At 49.3% G+C, this 16,410-nt stretch overlaps 1 protein-coding gene across 1 annotated transcript in view; it reads left to right on the forward strand.

Annotated features, from left to right (window-relative positions):
* Nucleotides 1-16,410, forward strand: part of FAT2 (FAT atypical cadherin 2) — an 89,427-nt gene that overhangs the window by 36,667 nt on the left and 36,350 nt on the right. The window contains exons 8-11 of the mRNA XM_075900583.2: nt 3,091-3,366; nt 4,317-4,527; nt 6,200-10,252; nt 15,960-16,156. Coding sequence (XP_075756698.2) covers nt 3,091-3,366; nt 4,317-4,527; nt 6,200-10,252; nt 15,960-16,156 — 4,737 coding nt within the window. The remainder of the gene's footprint in view (nt 1-3,090; nt 3,367-4,316; nt 4,528-6,199; nt 10,253-15,959; nt 16,157-16,410) is intronic.

The following is a 16,410-nucleotide window of genomic DNA, read 5'->3' on the forward strand; positions in this document are numbered from 1 at the left end:
AAGAAGCCTGCAGTCTAGACATAGCCTAAGTGAGACAGGCCGAGAGGACAGGTTGCACCGGAGGATCAGTATGTGACCCTGAGCACCAAAGGGGTGGCTGTGACCAATTTAGGGGAGGAGACACCCATTACAACGTTATTCCCATTTCTCCCCTGTTTGGCCCTGCAGTTCTCTCTCTCATTCTCAGTGCAGAAGGTACTGCCCTCGGATGGGTGATGTGGCAAGAAGTCTGGGGAACACACAGGGCTCTCTGCTTCTACCCCTCCCTCATTTCTGTGCCCAACAGCACAGCTTCACTCCACCCGTGTGGGTCGAGGACATCCCACCTTTCACTGTCCCTGAGAGGGATATTCAGGGATTGCTCACTGTCTGTCAGGGCTATTCCCCATTTTGGCACTTGGAGTGCAGAAGGTGGGGGCCTGCAAAGACCTTAAATACTTCGCCTCTGTAGGTTCTGCTTACAAAAAACTCCCCAGAGTCACAGATGCACTGGCTCTGAGGGGGAAAAAGCTGCCACCATCAAGTGATTTCACCCTAGAAAACAAGAGGGAACACTGAAATTCCTTCCCCCAGGGTACCCCAAGATCTTTTGCCCCAAAAGACATTGAAAAAAGAAAAGAGAGAAACAAGCTACAGTCTCTGGTTGCTGACTCTCCCCCCCCCCCCCCCCCCCCGCCAGTCTAGGTGGCCAAATACACACACACGGCCCCCTTTTACTTGCGAGGACTCAAGAATAAAATCACCACCTTAAAAAAAAGTGATTTTTATTAAGAAAGAAAAGATCTACTTGATAAAACATGCTTGATTGCTAGGTGCACAGAGCAACTAAGTAAAACAAATTAAAACACAGAGAAAATCTCTGGGAACAACTCTTAGTGAATGGGGGAGGGAATGCATGCTCTAACTTCACACAGAGAAGTTTAAACCAAACAACCAAAACAAAGATGACTAGATACACTTTTTCCCTCTATTTGCTCACGATCCCTTGCTGGTTCAATCCACTTCCATGCCCATATTCTTTGGAGGCATGGTAGTCCTGCCTGGGCCTAAATCATTCTGTCTCTCTCAACTCCAGGCTTCACATCTCCATACAAAGAAAGCAGGCAGGGTATCTTATGCAATTCAGATTTCAGCACTGTATCCCCATTGGTGCTTCTGGCCCCCTGCCAACACCCTTGCTAAGTACCTGAGTTTAACCCCTTAGTCACCAGGTGCTGGCCAGCACTCCTCCTATTCATCACGCTCTCTCTGACCAAATCAACTAGAGGGCTCCGACCTTGAGTCACCCAGTAGTTCTCCTTAGGGTGACACATTATGGGGAGTGATCACCAGGTTGATCTGCAGGGGGAGGCTAACAAGGATGTCAGACAGGCAAAGACCGCCATTCCATCAACATTCCCTGGGGACCATCTGCTACCTTCAATGGTACAAACTTTTGTTCCATTACACACTGCATTGGCTGATGTGCATTTCCTGCCTCCCAGAATCTCATCATTGGTTTCTTTTGGCACTGGTGGCCACGAACAGATGTCAGCGAGTTTGCTGCTGCAAAACACAGAAGCGTGTTTGATTTTGTTCAAAGGAAGCAAATCATTAGAGGGGACTGGGTAAGGTGTTGTCTAGAGGTAGGGTTGCCAGGTGTCCGGTATTGACCTGGACAATCCGGTATTTTTGCCTCCTGTCCGGTAAAAAAATTCAGAAAATACCGGTCACCTGAAATGTCCAGTATTTTCTGGTTTTTTTCCTGGCCAGGAGGCAAAAATACTGGATACCTGGCAACCCTACGACACACTCAGCAACTGGACCCAGCCCCTGGACACCCTCTGGGCCCCAGTCCCCCGCCCCCTCTGCTTACCTGGTTCCACAGGGAAGCTCCCTTCTGGCTCAACCAAAAAAACAAGATGGCCACCAGCAAAAAAACCTCAAGACCTGAGCAATTGGAAGCAATGCCTTCAATGGGTCTTAGTGCTCAACCTCTCCTTATCCTATCCCTATTCTGACTCTGCACTTAATTAAAGGGGCCATACCTTTTTTTCTTTTTTTTTGCTCAGCAACTTTGGTCCCCTCCTTTCTCCCCCCCTCAACAGATTTTTTCCCTTGGTGGTTTTTTTTGGGGGGGGGAGGAGTGTTCAGTATTTTTGTTGAAACCATCTGACAACCCTATCTAGAGGTGCAGAGATGGGGGTGGGAGGAGTTCAGTGAAGATGAGATGGAAGGGATTCAGGGGTATTGGACAATGGAAGGAACCGGCCAATCTCCCTAGCCAAAATAAGGTTTGCAGTGGGCAAGGAGGTTATTGTCTTTTTTAGTAAGCGTAAGCTCCAATACTTGCTTTTGCCACCCTATTTTCATGCTGCTCCTGAAATGGACGCGCTCCTCCCATTCATTCTTTGTGCTCCCTCCATTTCTCTGTGCGAACGCAATGAGAAGCAGCAGGACATCCGCCAGAAAGGCCCCACACCAGCGGCTGCATGAGTGTTTTCAGGGCCAGCCCTATGCGCCAACAGCAGACCAATGTTCAGGCTAAATGGCTTTTTAGAGTGAGACCAACCAACCAAAACAAGCGCCAGCCAAGATAGAGTCTCAGTGAAAAGAGCACAGAGGACAGCTTCTTGGACAGCCCCTGCAGCTCCACAGGGCTGCTGCCTGTCTGTGCAAACGGATTTCAAGGTGTGGCATTTAGGAAACTGAGGCACGAGTGTGACACACCTAAGGGCACGTCCAGACTACATCCCTCTTTTGAAAGAGGGATGTAAATTAGACAGATCGAAATTGCAAATGAAGCCGGGATTTAAATTTCCCGTGCTTCATTTGCATAATGGTGGCCGCGCGTTCTTTCGAAAAAGGGCTTTTTGTAAGTAAAATCGCCATCTAGGTGGGGTTCTCTCAAAAAAACAAAACAAAACAAAAAAAACCACTTTTTTGAAAGATCCTTTACTCCTCATTTTTTTGCTCCTAACTGTAGCACACAAACCAATATTTGCTGCTCACGCTGTGTTTTTCATTTTTCCTGCAACCCTGCGACTCGTAAATAGAATTCCCCTCCACCCCAATGGGATTCCACTGCATAATACACTGTCTCCCCCACAGGCCTACATCCATGTGATTGACATTAACGAGCACCGCCCCCAGTTCCTGGACAGCCATTATGAGGTGACAATTCCCGAGGACACGCCCCCCGGGACAGAATTCCTTCGGGTCAGCGCCACAGACGAGGACAAAGGGAAGGGTTTGATCTACACCCTCCATGGCAGCGTGGACCCCAGAAGCACCCGGCTCTTCCAGCTGGAGCCAAGCAGTGGAGCCCTCCGGACGGCAGAAGGGCTCAGTACTCAATCCATGCTGCGGCACATCTTAACCGTGATGGTATGAGAGAGCCAGGGCCCCAGCCTGCTGAGCTAGAACGGGCGATGGGGAATTAGGTGGGGTGCCTTGAGACATTCCAACCGGGGCCAACAGTTTTAGAGGGGAGGGAAAGACTTTTCGCTTTCACCTTGTAGCGCACCCCATAGGCATGTTGATGGCTTGGCCTCACAGGCAGGGCCCTACCAAATTCACTGTTCTTGATGGCCAATTTCACAGCCATAGGATTTGAAAACTGGTCAATTCACATTGTCAGCTGTTTAAACCTGACATTTCATGGTGGTGTAACCGTGGGGTCCCCACCCAAAAGGAGATAGGGGGGTCATAAACCTGTTGTAGGGGGGCCATGGGATTGTTACCCTCACCTCTGTGCTGCTTGCAGAGCTGGGCCTCTGAAGGCAGCAACTGGACAGCTCCCTGCAGCTGCAGGAATCTCCAAGAGGTAAAGGTGGGTTTGGCCAGGTCATCACCTCCTCCTGTCAGAGCAGTTTTCAGGGGACAGTTAGGGTTGGTCCTGTCCTTCCCTTGCTTAGTCAAAGGTAGGAAGCCCCCTTTGATGGGGCCCTCCCAGCAGCACAGGGAAGACTGGACACAACTCCACAAGCCTCCTCCAGCTGCAGGAAGCTCAGGATGCTTCCCAGTCCCGAGCCACCCTGGTTTCTCCTCCCACCGCCAGAGCAGTTTGCAAGGGAGGGACAGGTCCTGTCCTTTCCCTATCCAGTTGGAGGTAGGAAACCCCCTTTGATGGGGCACCTCTAGGAACAAGGAGGCAGCCAATTTTACGGGGAAGGGCTTATTTCGTGGTCCATGACACGTTTTTCACTGCGGTCTGTTGCTGCTGCCAGCTAACAAAGTGACTCCTTCAACTCAACTGGTAGAGGCCTGTGTTTTGGCTTTGCCCAGTGATTTCCCTCGGTAACCCCGGTAACCTGCTCTTCCTCTCTGCCCCTCAGGTGCGGGACCAGGAAGTGCCCATCAAGCGGAACTTTGCCAGGGTTGTCATCCACGTGGAAAACTGTAACGTTCACCCTCCCCAGTTCACCCGCCACCACTATGAAGCAGAGGCCCTCGACTCGGCGACCGTAGGCACCGAGGTGGTTCAAGTCCGAGCCCTGGACCAGGACCAAGGGGTGAACGCTGAAATCCGCTACTCTCTTCAGGCAGGTGAGAGACACGAGGCAGGGCAGAGTTAGCTAAGAACCTGCCTGCCACAAAGATCCAGCCGCTGGGCCACTCTCGTCCAGTTAGTGGGATATGCCATTCAGCGGCTGGACCCGTTTTCTGAGTCCTCTCAGTGCTACAGCTGCTGAGCTCTGGTGATCTGCAGCGCTGGGAACGAGGCAGCAGGATCTGTGCTGAGCTTCTTTCGTTGGGAAGCAGCTTTTGCATCCCCTCTTGTGGGGACGGGCCTGTTTCTCTCTCCTGATGTGCACAGCCTCAGCCTCACCCCATGCAGAAAGTATCCTCATAAGAACATAAGAGTGGCCAGACTGGGTCAGACCAAAGGTCCATCTAGCCCAGTGTCCTCTCTGCCGACAGTGGCCAATGCCAGATGCCCCAGAGGGAATGAATAGACTGAGAGGGGACATGAGAGCAGTTTTGGGTTTGTTTAGTTTAGAAAAGAGAAGATTGAGGGAGGACATGATAGCCGTTTTCAGGTATCTAAAAGGGTGTCATAAGGAGGAGGGAGAAAACGTTCATCTTGGCCTCTGAGGATAGAACAAGCAGCAATGGGCTTAAACTGCAGCAAGGGAGGTTTAGGTTGGACATTAGGAAAAACTTCCTACCTGTCAGGGTGGTTAAACGCTGGAATAAAGTGCCTAGGGAGGTTGTGGCATCTCCATCAGTGGAGATATGTAAGAGCAGGTTAGACACACATCTATCAGGGATGATCTAGACGGTGCTTGGTCCTGCCGTGAGGGCACGTGACTGGATTTGATGATCTCTCTTGGTCCCTTCCAGTTCTAATATTCTGTGGTTAGGATCCTGGGCCATGACTGCCGTTCATAGGTTCTACTGAAATCCACGTATTGTATTAATAACAGTAAAGGCAGGATGGGGGAGGAGGGGGACATGGCACAGCCCACATTCATATATTCTATTCAATATACGAATAGAAAACTTCAAGTGCATTGTTCAACCAGCATTAAATTCACTCAACTTAAAGAATAATTTTTCTAATAACCCTTATCCTTTATTTACACATTTGCCCAACGTTTACAGCAGGATCATTATGTTTAGAGTAAGGGCAGACCATAGGTGCTGAAAGTAGGGGTGTCTGGGGGAGCTGCCGCACTTCCAGTTTGACATAGGTTTATAGTTTAGTTCCGCTCCTCTGCTGTACAAATTGTTCCAGTGCCTCTAGACCAGCTTAAACATTCATATAGATTGTCATTTCCCAATGAAAGAAGCTGACAATAGTTAGCACAAGTCATCTGAGATGAGACCAGGAATGACTCTGGAAACACTCTGAGGGTGCATTTACACTGCACGTTAGCTTGAAATGAGATATACAGTTTGAGCTACGCAAATTGTGTATCTTATTTCGATCTTAATTCGAAATAGCTTATTTTGTAATTTGGCGCTGTCTACACAGCACCAAATTTCGAAATAAGGCGCCATTCCGAAGCATCCCTGATGCCTCGTGGAATGAGGTTCACAGGGATGTTGGTATAGAAAGCCTGTGATATTTCGAAATAACAGGCTTGCTGTGAAGATGCTAGCTCTTTTGGGACACTCCAGTATCCCGAAATAGCGTTGCAGTATAGACGTAGCCCAAGAGAACACAGCCAAAGAGCATAGCCATCTCTTAATTTTGCCATTTCCTTTATTTCAGGTGACAGTGAGGGGTTCTTCAGCATTGACTCCATCTCTGGAATTATTACAGTTTCCCAGAAACTGGACCGGTTCAAGGCAGAGCGGTTAACGCTTGTTGTCAAGGCAGAAGATCAAGGGTTCCCCCCACTTACGGACTCCACAACTGTCCACGTTCACATTAAACCCTCTGACCGCACTCCTCCTAAATTCTCAGAGGTGGAATACATTGCGGAGATCAGTGAATCTACTGCACCTGGCTCACCTCTTCTCCTGGTTTCAGCCACAAGCGTGTCCCCAGTCAGCTATGACATAAAAGAAGGAAATGAGGGTGGCGTGTTCTCCATGAACTATCAATCAGGCCTTATCTCCACTCAGAAGAACTTAGATTTTGAGCAAGTCTCGTCTTATCAGCTGAAAGTCCGAGGCACCAACATGAGAGGAGCATTTACGGATGTGGCTGTGTTTATCTACGTCATAGACGAGAACGACAATGCGCCTGCTTTTGTGAAGCCTTCCTTCGTTGGCTGGATCAGTGAGAACGCCCCACCTCAAAGCATGGTTATGGATGAAAACAACGCTCCGTTGGTCACACAAGCAACGGATGCTGACCAAGATTCCAATGCCTTGCTGGTCTATGAAATTTTGGAACCGGAAGCACTGAAATATTTCACTATAGATCCGAGCATGGGAACGCTTACCGCTCGCACCGATCTCGATTATGAACTCATCCCGATTTTCCACTTCAGCATACGTGTCCAGGACAGGGGCAATCCCTGTTTATTTGCATCCACACCTGCTACGGTCATCATCCACGTCCAAGATGTGAATGACGCGCCTCCGGTTTTTTTAAAAGACGTGTACAAACTTTCGGTCTCGCTGCCTGCCCATCCTGGAATGGAGCTTTTGGCAGTGCGTGCGGAAGATGCAGATTCGGAGGTGACGTACAGCCTAGCAGAAGGCAATCTGGACCAGGCTTTCTTCATTCACCCACTCACAGGTCTCATCTCGGTGGTTAATGCTACGCTCCTGGGAAATTATCGTGAGCTCACAGTCAGAGCTAGCGATGGCTTGTATAAAAGTACTGCTCTGGTCAGGGTAAATTTCACTGAACCACAGGTTACCGCCTTAACGTTCGATCAGGACTTGTACACAGCAACGGTGCAGGAGAACACTACAGATCAGCAGACTCTGATTGTGCTTGGAGTCAGGGGAAATCAGCTAAACGAGCCTCTTTTTTATTCCCTCTTAAACGGCAAGGAGAGGTTCAACTTGATCCCAGCTTCAGGAGTGCTGCAGACCAACTGTGTGGAGTTTGACCGTGAAACACAGGACACGTACGAGGTTGCTGTGGAAGTGAAGGACACTAGCAACCCACCAAGGGTGTCTCAGGCGACAGTCCAGGTTTACGTGGAGGATGCCAATGACAATCCACCACAGTTTGAGAATGTGCCGTATTATACCTCAGTTCAAGAGGGTATGGAACCAGGCGATGTCCTTTTCCAGGTATTTGCCACTGACAGGGACATAGGAGATAACGGAGCCATTACTTACTCATTAGCAGAGTTCTATGAGTACTTCTGGATTGACCCCTACCTGGGGGACATCTCGCTCAAGAAACCCCTTGATTATCAGGCTTTAAATAAATACACGCTTAAAGTTATCGCGAGAGATGGCGGCGAGCCACCCTTGCAAGCCGAAGAAGAGGTTTTAATCACCGTGAGGAACAAATCCAACCCTTTGTTCCAAAGTCTTTACTATACCGTGAAAGTGCCAGAAAACATTCCCCTCTACACACCTATTCTCCACACACAAGCTCGTAGTCCTGAAGGATTACGCCTCATCTACAACATCATGGAGGAAGAGCCCCTTAAACTGTTCAACACCGACTTCAAGACCGGTGTCCTTACTGTCACTGGCCAGCTGGACTATGAATCAGAAACAAAACATACCTTTACGGTGAGAGCCACGGACACAGTGTTGGGGTCCTTCTCGGAAGCCCAGGTGGAAGTGGAAGTGGAGGATATTAATGATAACCCACCTGTATTTTCTCAGACGCTTTACATTGCATCTGTCACAGAAGGCTTGCCCACTCAGACCTCCGTTGTCCAGCTCTTTGCTTCTGATAAGGATTCAGGACGAAACAAAGTAATTTCCTACCGGATCTTGGACGACAATTCAGATGCTACCAAGTTCTTTAATATTGACCCTAATACGGGAGAAATAGCAACAGCCCAAGTGCTCGATCATGAAACAAACCATCAGTTTCACATGAAAATAAGAGCTACAGATCACGGCGTGCCCCCCCTGAGCAGCGAAGCCTTGGTGGTCATCAATGTGGCAGACGTAAACGACAACCCCCCTGAATTCAGCCAAGCACAATATGAAGCCAAGGTGAGTGAAATGGCCACCTGTGGCCATACTGTGGTAAAGGTCCAGGCCCTGGACCCCGACAGCGGAGATACCACAAGACTGGAGTATGTGATCCTCTCGGGCAATGACAAAAGACATTTCATCATCAACAGCACATCTGGAGTAATTTCCATGCTCAACCGGTGTCGAAAGGACCTGGAGTCATCTTACAACCTTAGAGTCTCTGCTTCAGATGGGGTTTTCAAGACCACTGTGCCCGTGTTCATCAATACCACCAATACCAATAAATACAGCCCATCTTTTTGGCAGAATGTATATGAAGCGGAGCTGGCTGAAAATGCTGAGGTAGGAACCAAGGTGATTGAGCTTGTGGCTATTGACCCAGATGATGGCCCATATGGCACCATCGATTATACTATCATCAACAAACTCGCCCATGAGAAGTTCACCATAGATCACAAAGGCCACATTGCCACACTCCAGAAGCTGGATCGGGAAAATTCCACCGAGAGGGTCATTGCTATCAAAGTTATGGCCAAGGATGGGGGCGGGAAGGTGGCTTTCTGCACGGTCAAGATCATTCTTACAGACGAGAATGACAACCCGCCTCAGTTCAAAGCATCCGAATACACCTTATCTATCCAGTCCAATGTCAGCAAAGGCTCCCCAGTCATTCAGGTCCTGGCCTACGATGCTGATGAAGGTGTGAATGCAGACGTCACCTATTCAGTCGATTCGGTGGACAGCATTGCGGAAGACATCGTAGAGATCAACGCTGCCTCTGGGGTGGTTAAAGTCAAAGAGAGCCTCATTGGGTTAGAAAATAGAGCCTTTAACTTCAAAGTCAAAGCTGAAGACAGCAGACCACCTCACTGGAACTCTCGTGTCCCCGTCAGTCTTCAGATTGTCCCCAGAGAGGTGTCCTTGCCCAGATTTTCTGAGCCACTGTACACATTCTCAGCATCTGAGGACCTTCCAGAAGGATCAGAAATAGGATCCGTGAAAGCTGTGTCAGAGGAGCCCATCATATACAGCCTGGTGAAGGGAACCACGGCGGAAAGCAATAAGGAAGAGGTATTCACGCTGGACAAACAAACGGGCACTTTGAAAGTCAATAAGGCCGTGGATCATGAGAAGACCAAGTGGTACCAGATTGACGTCATGGCTCACTGCTCACACCAGGAGACTGAGCTGGTCTCGTTGGTCTCAGTAAGTATCCAAGTGAAAGATGTCAACGATAACAAACCAGTGTTTGAGGCGGATCCCTACCGGGCTTTTGTCACGGAGAACATGCCATCGGGAACTACAGTAATTCAAGTTACCGCTAATGACCAGGACACAGGGAGCGATGGGCAGGTGACCTACAGCTTGGAAGCTGAACCCGGCAACATCAGAGGACTCTTCACCATCAATGGTGAGACGGGGTGGATCACGACACTGAAGGAGCTGGATTGTGAAGCCCAGGAGACTTACCGTTTTTATGTGGTAGCCACAGACCACGGCCGGAAAGTCCAGTTATCTTCCCACACTTTGGTGGAGGTCACCGTCTCCGACGAAAACGATAATGCCCCCCAGTTCACCTCAGAGGTCTACAAAGGTTCGGTGACTGAGAACGCCGAGCCTGGTCAGATCATCGCCACGTTCAGAACCACAGACGCGGATCTCTCCGAGCAGAACAGACGGGTCACATGTTACATCACTGGTGAGTTGCTCCTAAATTTAAATCATGAGCTGGCAAGAATAATTAGAATATAATCTTAGGGCCAGATTCTGCTACCTTTATTCTGCAGCCCACAATTCCACTGCGTGCGCTGTATCAAGTGCCTTCAAACAGGGGTGTTCCAGATCTCAGAGTGAGTCATAATACTGCATTTCTCATGGAGACTGTGATTTGTATTTAATTTCTTTAATCCAGCTTTCCTCTTATAATCCAATCTCACCAACACACACATCTACATATATACACATACTGTCAATGTATATGTATAGACACACAAGACACACACACAGTTGGGACTGGTCCTGCCTTGGGCAGGGGGTTGGACTTGATGACCTCCTAAGGTCTCTTCCAGATCTATGATTCTATGTACACTATGTTTTTTTTACAGAAGAGGCAATGCGAATGAAGCGCTCATTAGCATTTTCTCGTGCTTCATTTTCATAGTGTCTTCCGATCCTTTTGCGCAAGAGGTTTTTGCACAAAAACAAGCAATGTGGACGTGTCCGTTTTTCACAAAAAACCCTTTTTGCACAAGATCCGTATGACTAAAATAGGGGTTTTGCACAAAACGGACACATCCACACTGCTTGTTTTTGTGCAAAAACCTCTTGCACAAAAAGGATCAGAAGAGACTGTGCACATGAAGTGCGAGAAAATGCTAATAAGCGCTTCATTCGCATCACCTCTTCTGCAAAAAGTTCATAGTGTAGACAAAGCCACAGAGTATGTGCTTGATTTTCTGGTACTGAACATGTTCCAGATAAAATCAATGAGATCTAGGAGCACTCTGCAATTCTGAGAATCAGTGCTTGTATGTCTGTAATTACACACTTTTACCCAGTGCTGTAGTTAGCCCATTCTCTGTATCAAATAATTAATAACATTATAGTTTCAAACACAGTATGTTTCCCACTACTGAGAAACAATAAGGAGGTTATTGCATATCCAGAATGGGAGTCAGGCCAATCAAAATTAACCAAAGCCTAAAAAAAAAGTCCAAAGAGGATTAAAAACTGAAACGTCCATACTTTATTTTGATAATGATTTTGTTGCATGCTTTAAGTGAAACAAATGCTTAAAATTAAAATGCTTGTCCTAGCTCAGACGAAGACCTTTCAGGGACAAAACAATGTAGCACCTTAGGCTATGTCTACACTGCACGCTTATTTCGAAGTAACTCGCATCATTTCAAAATAACAGAGTGCGGGTCTACACAGCAAGCCTGTTATTTTGAAATACAGGCAGTCCCTGACTTACGCGAATCCGACTTATGTCGGATCCGCACTTACGAACGGGGTTTTTCTCGCCCCAGAGCTCACAGGCGGCGGGTTGCCGCCCGTGTCCTTCGGGGCGAGAAAAGCTTCTCCCGGTCTCCCTGGTCTGCTGAGGGGGTCCAGCAAAGCCGCTGGACCCCCCCAGCAGACCAGGACACCCGAGCAAAGCCGCCGCCTGGGCAGCTTTGCTCATTTGCCCGGGAGCAAAGCCGCCCAGGCAGTGGGATCCCCGCCGCCTGAGCGGCTTTGCTCCTGTCCCCCTGGTATGCTGGGGGGGTCCAGTGGCTTTGCTGGAGGGTCCAGTGGCTTTGGCGGGGGTCCCACTGCTTGGGCGGCTTTGCTCCCGGGCAAACGAGCAAAGCCGCCCAAGCGGCGGCTTTGCTCGGGTTTCCGTGGTCTGCTGGGGGGGTCCAGAGGCTTTTCTGGACCCCCCCCAGCAGACCAGGGGCAAAGGAGCAAAGCCACACGGGCGGCGGGGTCCCTCCGCCTGTGCGGCTTTGCTCGGGTCTCCCTGGTGTGCTGGGGGGGACTCCCCCCAGCACCCCAGGGAGACAGGAGCACAGCTGCACGGGCAGCGGGGTCCCTCCGCCTGTGCTGCTTTGCTTGGGTCTCCCTGATCTGCTGGGGGGGAGGGGGCACAGCTAGTGCGCCCCCCCCCCCAGCAGACCAGGCTTTTGTTGCGGGACGCCTCGGGTAGAGCAGCTGGGGTGCTGCCGGGTTGGTCCTGTGGGAACCTACCGGGCAGCGCCCCAGCTGTTCTGTCCCAGGCTCCAGATTCAGCAGCTGTTGAAACTGATCAGGCTGATTCCAGGAAGCTGGGGGCAGAGCAACTCTGCCTCCTGCTTCCTGTAGTCAGCCCCTGGTCAGTTTCAGTGGCAGCAGCTGAATCTGGAGCCAGTTCCGACTTACATACAAATTCAACTTAAGAACAAACCTATAGTCCCTATCTTGTACGTAACCCGGGGACTGCCTGTAATTTCAAAATAATGGGCTTCTTATTCCAACTTCTGTGACCCTCATTTCACGAGTAGTAAGGGAGTCTAAAGAAGAGAGTTCTTCCTTCGACTTCTAGCTGTGTAGACTAGGGATGTTAAATGTTGATTAATTGTCTAATCAAATAGTCAATGTATTTTGCATCGACTATTCAATTAGTCGATACGGGCGCCTCCCAGGGCTGTTCCTACACTTCAAAGGTGAGAGCCCTAAGGGGAGCACAGGGCCAGTAGGACGCTCAAGCATTTCCCGCTGTCCCCGTGCTCCCCACGGCATTTCAAAGTGACAGTGCCAACCCCGGGTTCCACATGGCACTGCCGCTTTGAAACGCCGCATGCAGCCTGGGACCTGGGCTGCACACAGTATTTCAAAGCAGCAGTTCTATGTGTAGCCCAGGATCTGGCCACGGGCTTTCAGAGAGAAGCAGCAAGTGGGGGAAAGCAACTAGTCGACTAATGTAACAACTATCCAATACACATTTGTTTATCGGGTAGTCGACTAGTCGTTCACGTCCTTAGTGTAGACAGCGCCTTAAGCCGAGTTAAGCTACTTAGACTTCTGCTACACAATTAACGTAGCTGAAGTTGCGTAGCTTAACTCAACGTGAGCCTGCAATGTAGACATACCGTTAGAGACTAATAGATTTATTATGGCATAAACTATGGTTGATTTAGTTGGGATTGGTCCTGCCTAGAGCAGGGGGCTGGACTTGATGACCTTCTGAGATCTCTTCCAGCTCTATGGTTCTATGATTGGTGTGTAAAACCCACTTCATCACATTCATCTGACGAAGTGGGTTTTACCCACAAAAGCTTACGCCCTAATAAATCTGTGCCACAGGACTCCTCGTTGGTTTTGCAGATACAGATTAACACGGAGACCCCTCTGAGACTCTTCAGGAGGAAAGCATTTAGCCAGATCACGTTGTAACCTGAGATCTGTTACAATCTTTTAAACCAGAAGGAGAATGTCTGTGCTTTCAATCTCTTCTTAGCCTGTTTTGTGAATACCTGATTATTTTTAACTCATCTGGCTGAGTGTGCTAGACTGTTTTTGTTTGAACATTTCTGGCTTCTTTTAAGATCTGGTTTCAGATTACTTTAGGCCCTGGAAAATGCACTTTGATGTTGTTTGGGCTTTATTTATGTTTTCTGCGTTTTAACCCATAAGTAGTTAAAATTCTAAACAATAAACACATGGCCCCAAGCCCTACAAACTGTAGCAAAAGAACACAGAAGGTGATCAAGCAGTGCTTCTTTTTTAGGGTTCATCAAAGAGAAACCATTTAGATAATTATTTTAGGTGAAGTTCCCTGGTGCCCTCTCTCCCCCTCTCCCTGTGCCTCAGAAAAAAAGAGTGGTGTCAAGAGGAGGCAGATTGTAAGCTGATGCCCATCGAGTACTGATCGACTGTATCGTGACATACAGGACATGCTATTTTGAAATAAACTATAGAAGGAGTTCCTTATAAATATCTGGGCCACGCTAGGTCTTTGTGTGTGGTGGGGGGGGGTCACTTTTCTGTACACCAAAGCCACATAGAACTTCTTTGGATCAGTGGCAATAGAACTCCTGTTCCAAAACACAAGGCTCTGTACTGCCGGAGCTGATGGTGAGTCTCACATTGCAAGGCCTGCGGTTTGTGTAGCAGGAGGATCTGAACTCTATTCCCACTGCTGCCACGAAGGTCTCTGTGGCACAGTGACAGCTGTGGAGGCCGATTTGGCTACTGACTTGTCGCTTGGTGTTTTAAAACACAGAGCAGGTTAAAAATGAAAATGCTAGGACTTGAGTCCCCTGGAGTGCAGTGGAGAGACCAGCTGTGGCTCCCTGATTCTCAGTCACCCAGCCCCAGTGTAAATGTGCAAGGAGGCAACTCTAACTTACGCCATTGGCATATGGACCTTCATAGACCTAACGTAACTAGGAAACCGGGAATAAGTGTGCAACCCAGACACCTGGTGGGCGTGGTGCACTGGCCCAGTTAATGGCACTGAGACCACTTACAGAGAGAGAAATGAGTCTGTTCTTACATAGGGGTGGCCCGTGCGCATAGGCCGACTCAGCCATCGCGTAGGGCGCCGTGTTAAACGGGGCGCCCAATGATGGCGTCACGCCATTGAGGGCTGTGGAGGCGGGGGTGCTGATCACGCATTCCACCTGGGATGCCAGATGCCAGCAGCCCGCCTCGGGCCGCCCCTGGCTCTACAGCCTTCGCCGAGAGCCAGCTGGATTTTAATGCATGCAGCAGAGGCTCATGTGCTAAGCTCCCAGAGTCCCTGGTTCAGTTCCACCTGCTGGCGTTCCAGTGGTACTTCCCTCCCGTCGCCCAATTCATCGTCTCCTTTGCTTATACTGACAGTTCCAGTACAGGCCATCAGCTCTTTGTGACAGGAAATTCCCACACTATGGGCAAATTCTCCAGGAGCAAAGAATTCTCCTCTGGGACAGGTGCTAGAACTAGTGGTTTGAAGAGATTTCCCTCACGTGCTGGGTTCATCCTGCTGTTCACCTAGTTCTGCCCCCCTGGGCGTATTTCTGGTCATTTTCACGTTCGTTTTCTGTCCTGTTAGCAGCAGCACAAAGTGAACTTGGCAGACTGGAGAATCTGGCCCGCTAGCGTTTATGTAACTGCCTCAAGTGTCCCATATTACATAATTACAAGGTGCTAAAGGAGATCCATTGCAACAGTGCCTTTAAAAAAGCCAAACCTTGTCTTGCCCTGCAATAATGAAGAGTCAGTGTTTACATTTCAGTGTCTGTGTAGGTTCCGGATCTCTTTATAACCTATTGTGTTTGGAGGAGAGAGAGAGAGAGAGAGACAGACGGATGTAAGGAAATGGGATACAGCATGGGCTTTTATACTCGTTCATAGATATGTCACTGGAACCTTTCAAAGTTGTCGGGACCTTTTGAAAACAACTTGTTCTCCCCCTAAGTAACACAAGTAATATGGAAGCCCATTGACTGAGATAGAAGAGGCATTTCCTGGGGGATAAAATGCACTGGGGAGGAGTCAAAGGCCGGAGTTGGACCAACGGGACATGCCGGCCGGTTTCTCCTCACCGCTGCTTCTAACGCCTGCAAGTGCTGCAGCTCTCATATGCAGGTTGCATGGAGAGGGTGAGATGGTACAGGAGAGAAGTACCCCAGCAGCCTCCCCAGGAATTGAAACTGGGGGGGGTGTTCGAATTTACAGTCGAGGGTGTCAGGCCGATAAGGGGTGAGACCGTGAGGGTGAAGGTGAGCTATATGGCACTATAGTTCACAAAACTGGGGGGATGTTGGGGAAATTCGGGGGGGGTATACACCCCCATGGGGAGGGTGTAGGGAAATCCCTGAAGTACCCTCTCCCCAGCCCCTAGCCCTTCACGCTTTCAGGGCTCACTGTGTTTCCTCTCACTGCCTTCTACGCCTTTCCAGAAGGGGACATGCTAGGGCAGTTCAGTGTGAAACAGGCAGAGGACGAGTGGAGAATCGTTTCCAAGAAGCCTCTCGACAGGGAAGAGACAGAGAAATATCTCCTCAGGGTCACAGCGTCCGACGGGAAATTTCAAGCTGTCACAGAAGTGGAGATTTTCGTCCTCGATATCAATGACAACAGCCCTGAATGCAAGCAGGTAAGGAGCAGGGGGAAGGCAACGGAAGCAGTGGTGATGTCAGAGCTAGCACACGTTACGGTGGCTCCGCCTTGTGATAATTCTTGTATAGAGCCGTCTCTGTTTTACTTGGAGCGTCCTCACCGCCTTCTAATTAAGCAACCGGGGAACTAGAGGGTCAAACCCAGACTCCAGGGCTACGTCTACACTGGCATGAGTTTCCGGAACTGCTTAAAACGGAATACTATTCCGTTTTCAGTTTTTCCGGAAAAGGA

The sequence above is a fragment of the Pelodiscus sinensis genome, chromosome 16, assembly GCF_052426305.1.
Source record: "Pelodiscus sinensis isolate ZL-2025 chromosome 16, ASM5242630v1, whole genome shotgun sequence".
Lineage (NCBI taxonomy): Eukaryota > Metazoa > Chordata > Testudines > Trionychidae > Pelodiscus > Pelodiscus sinensis.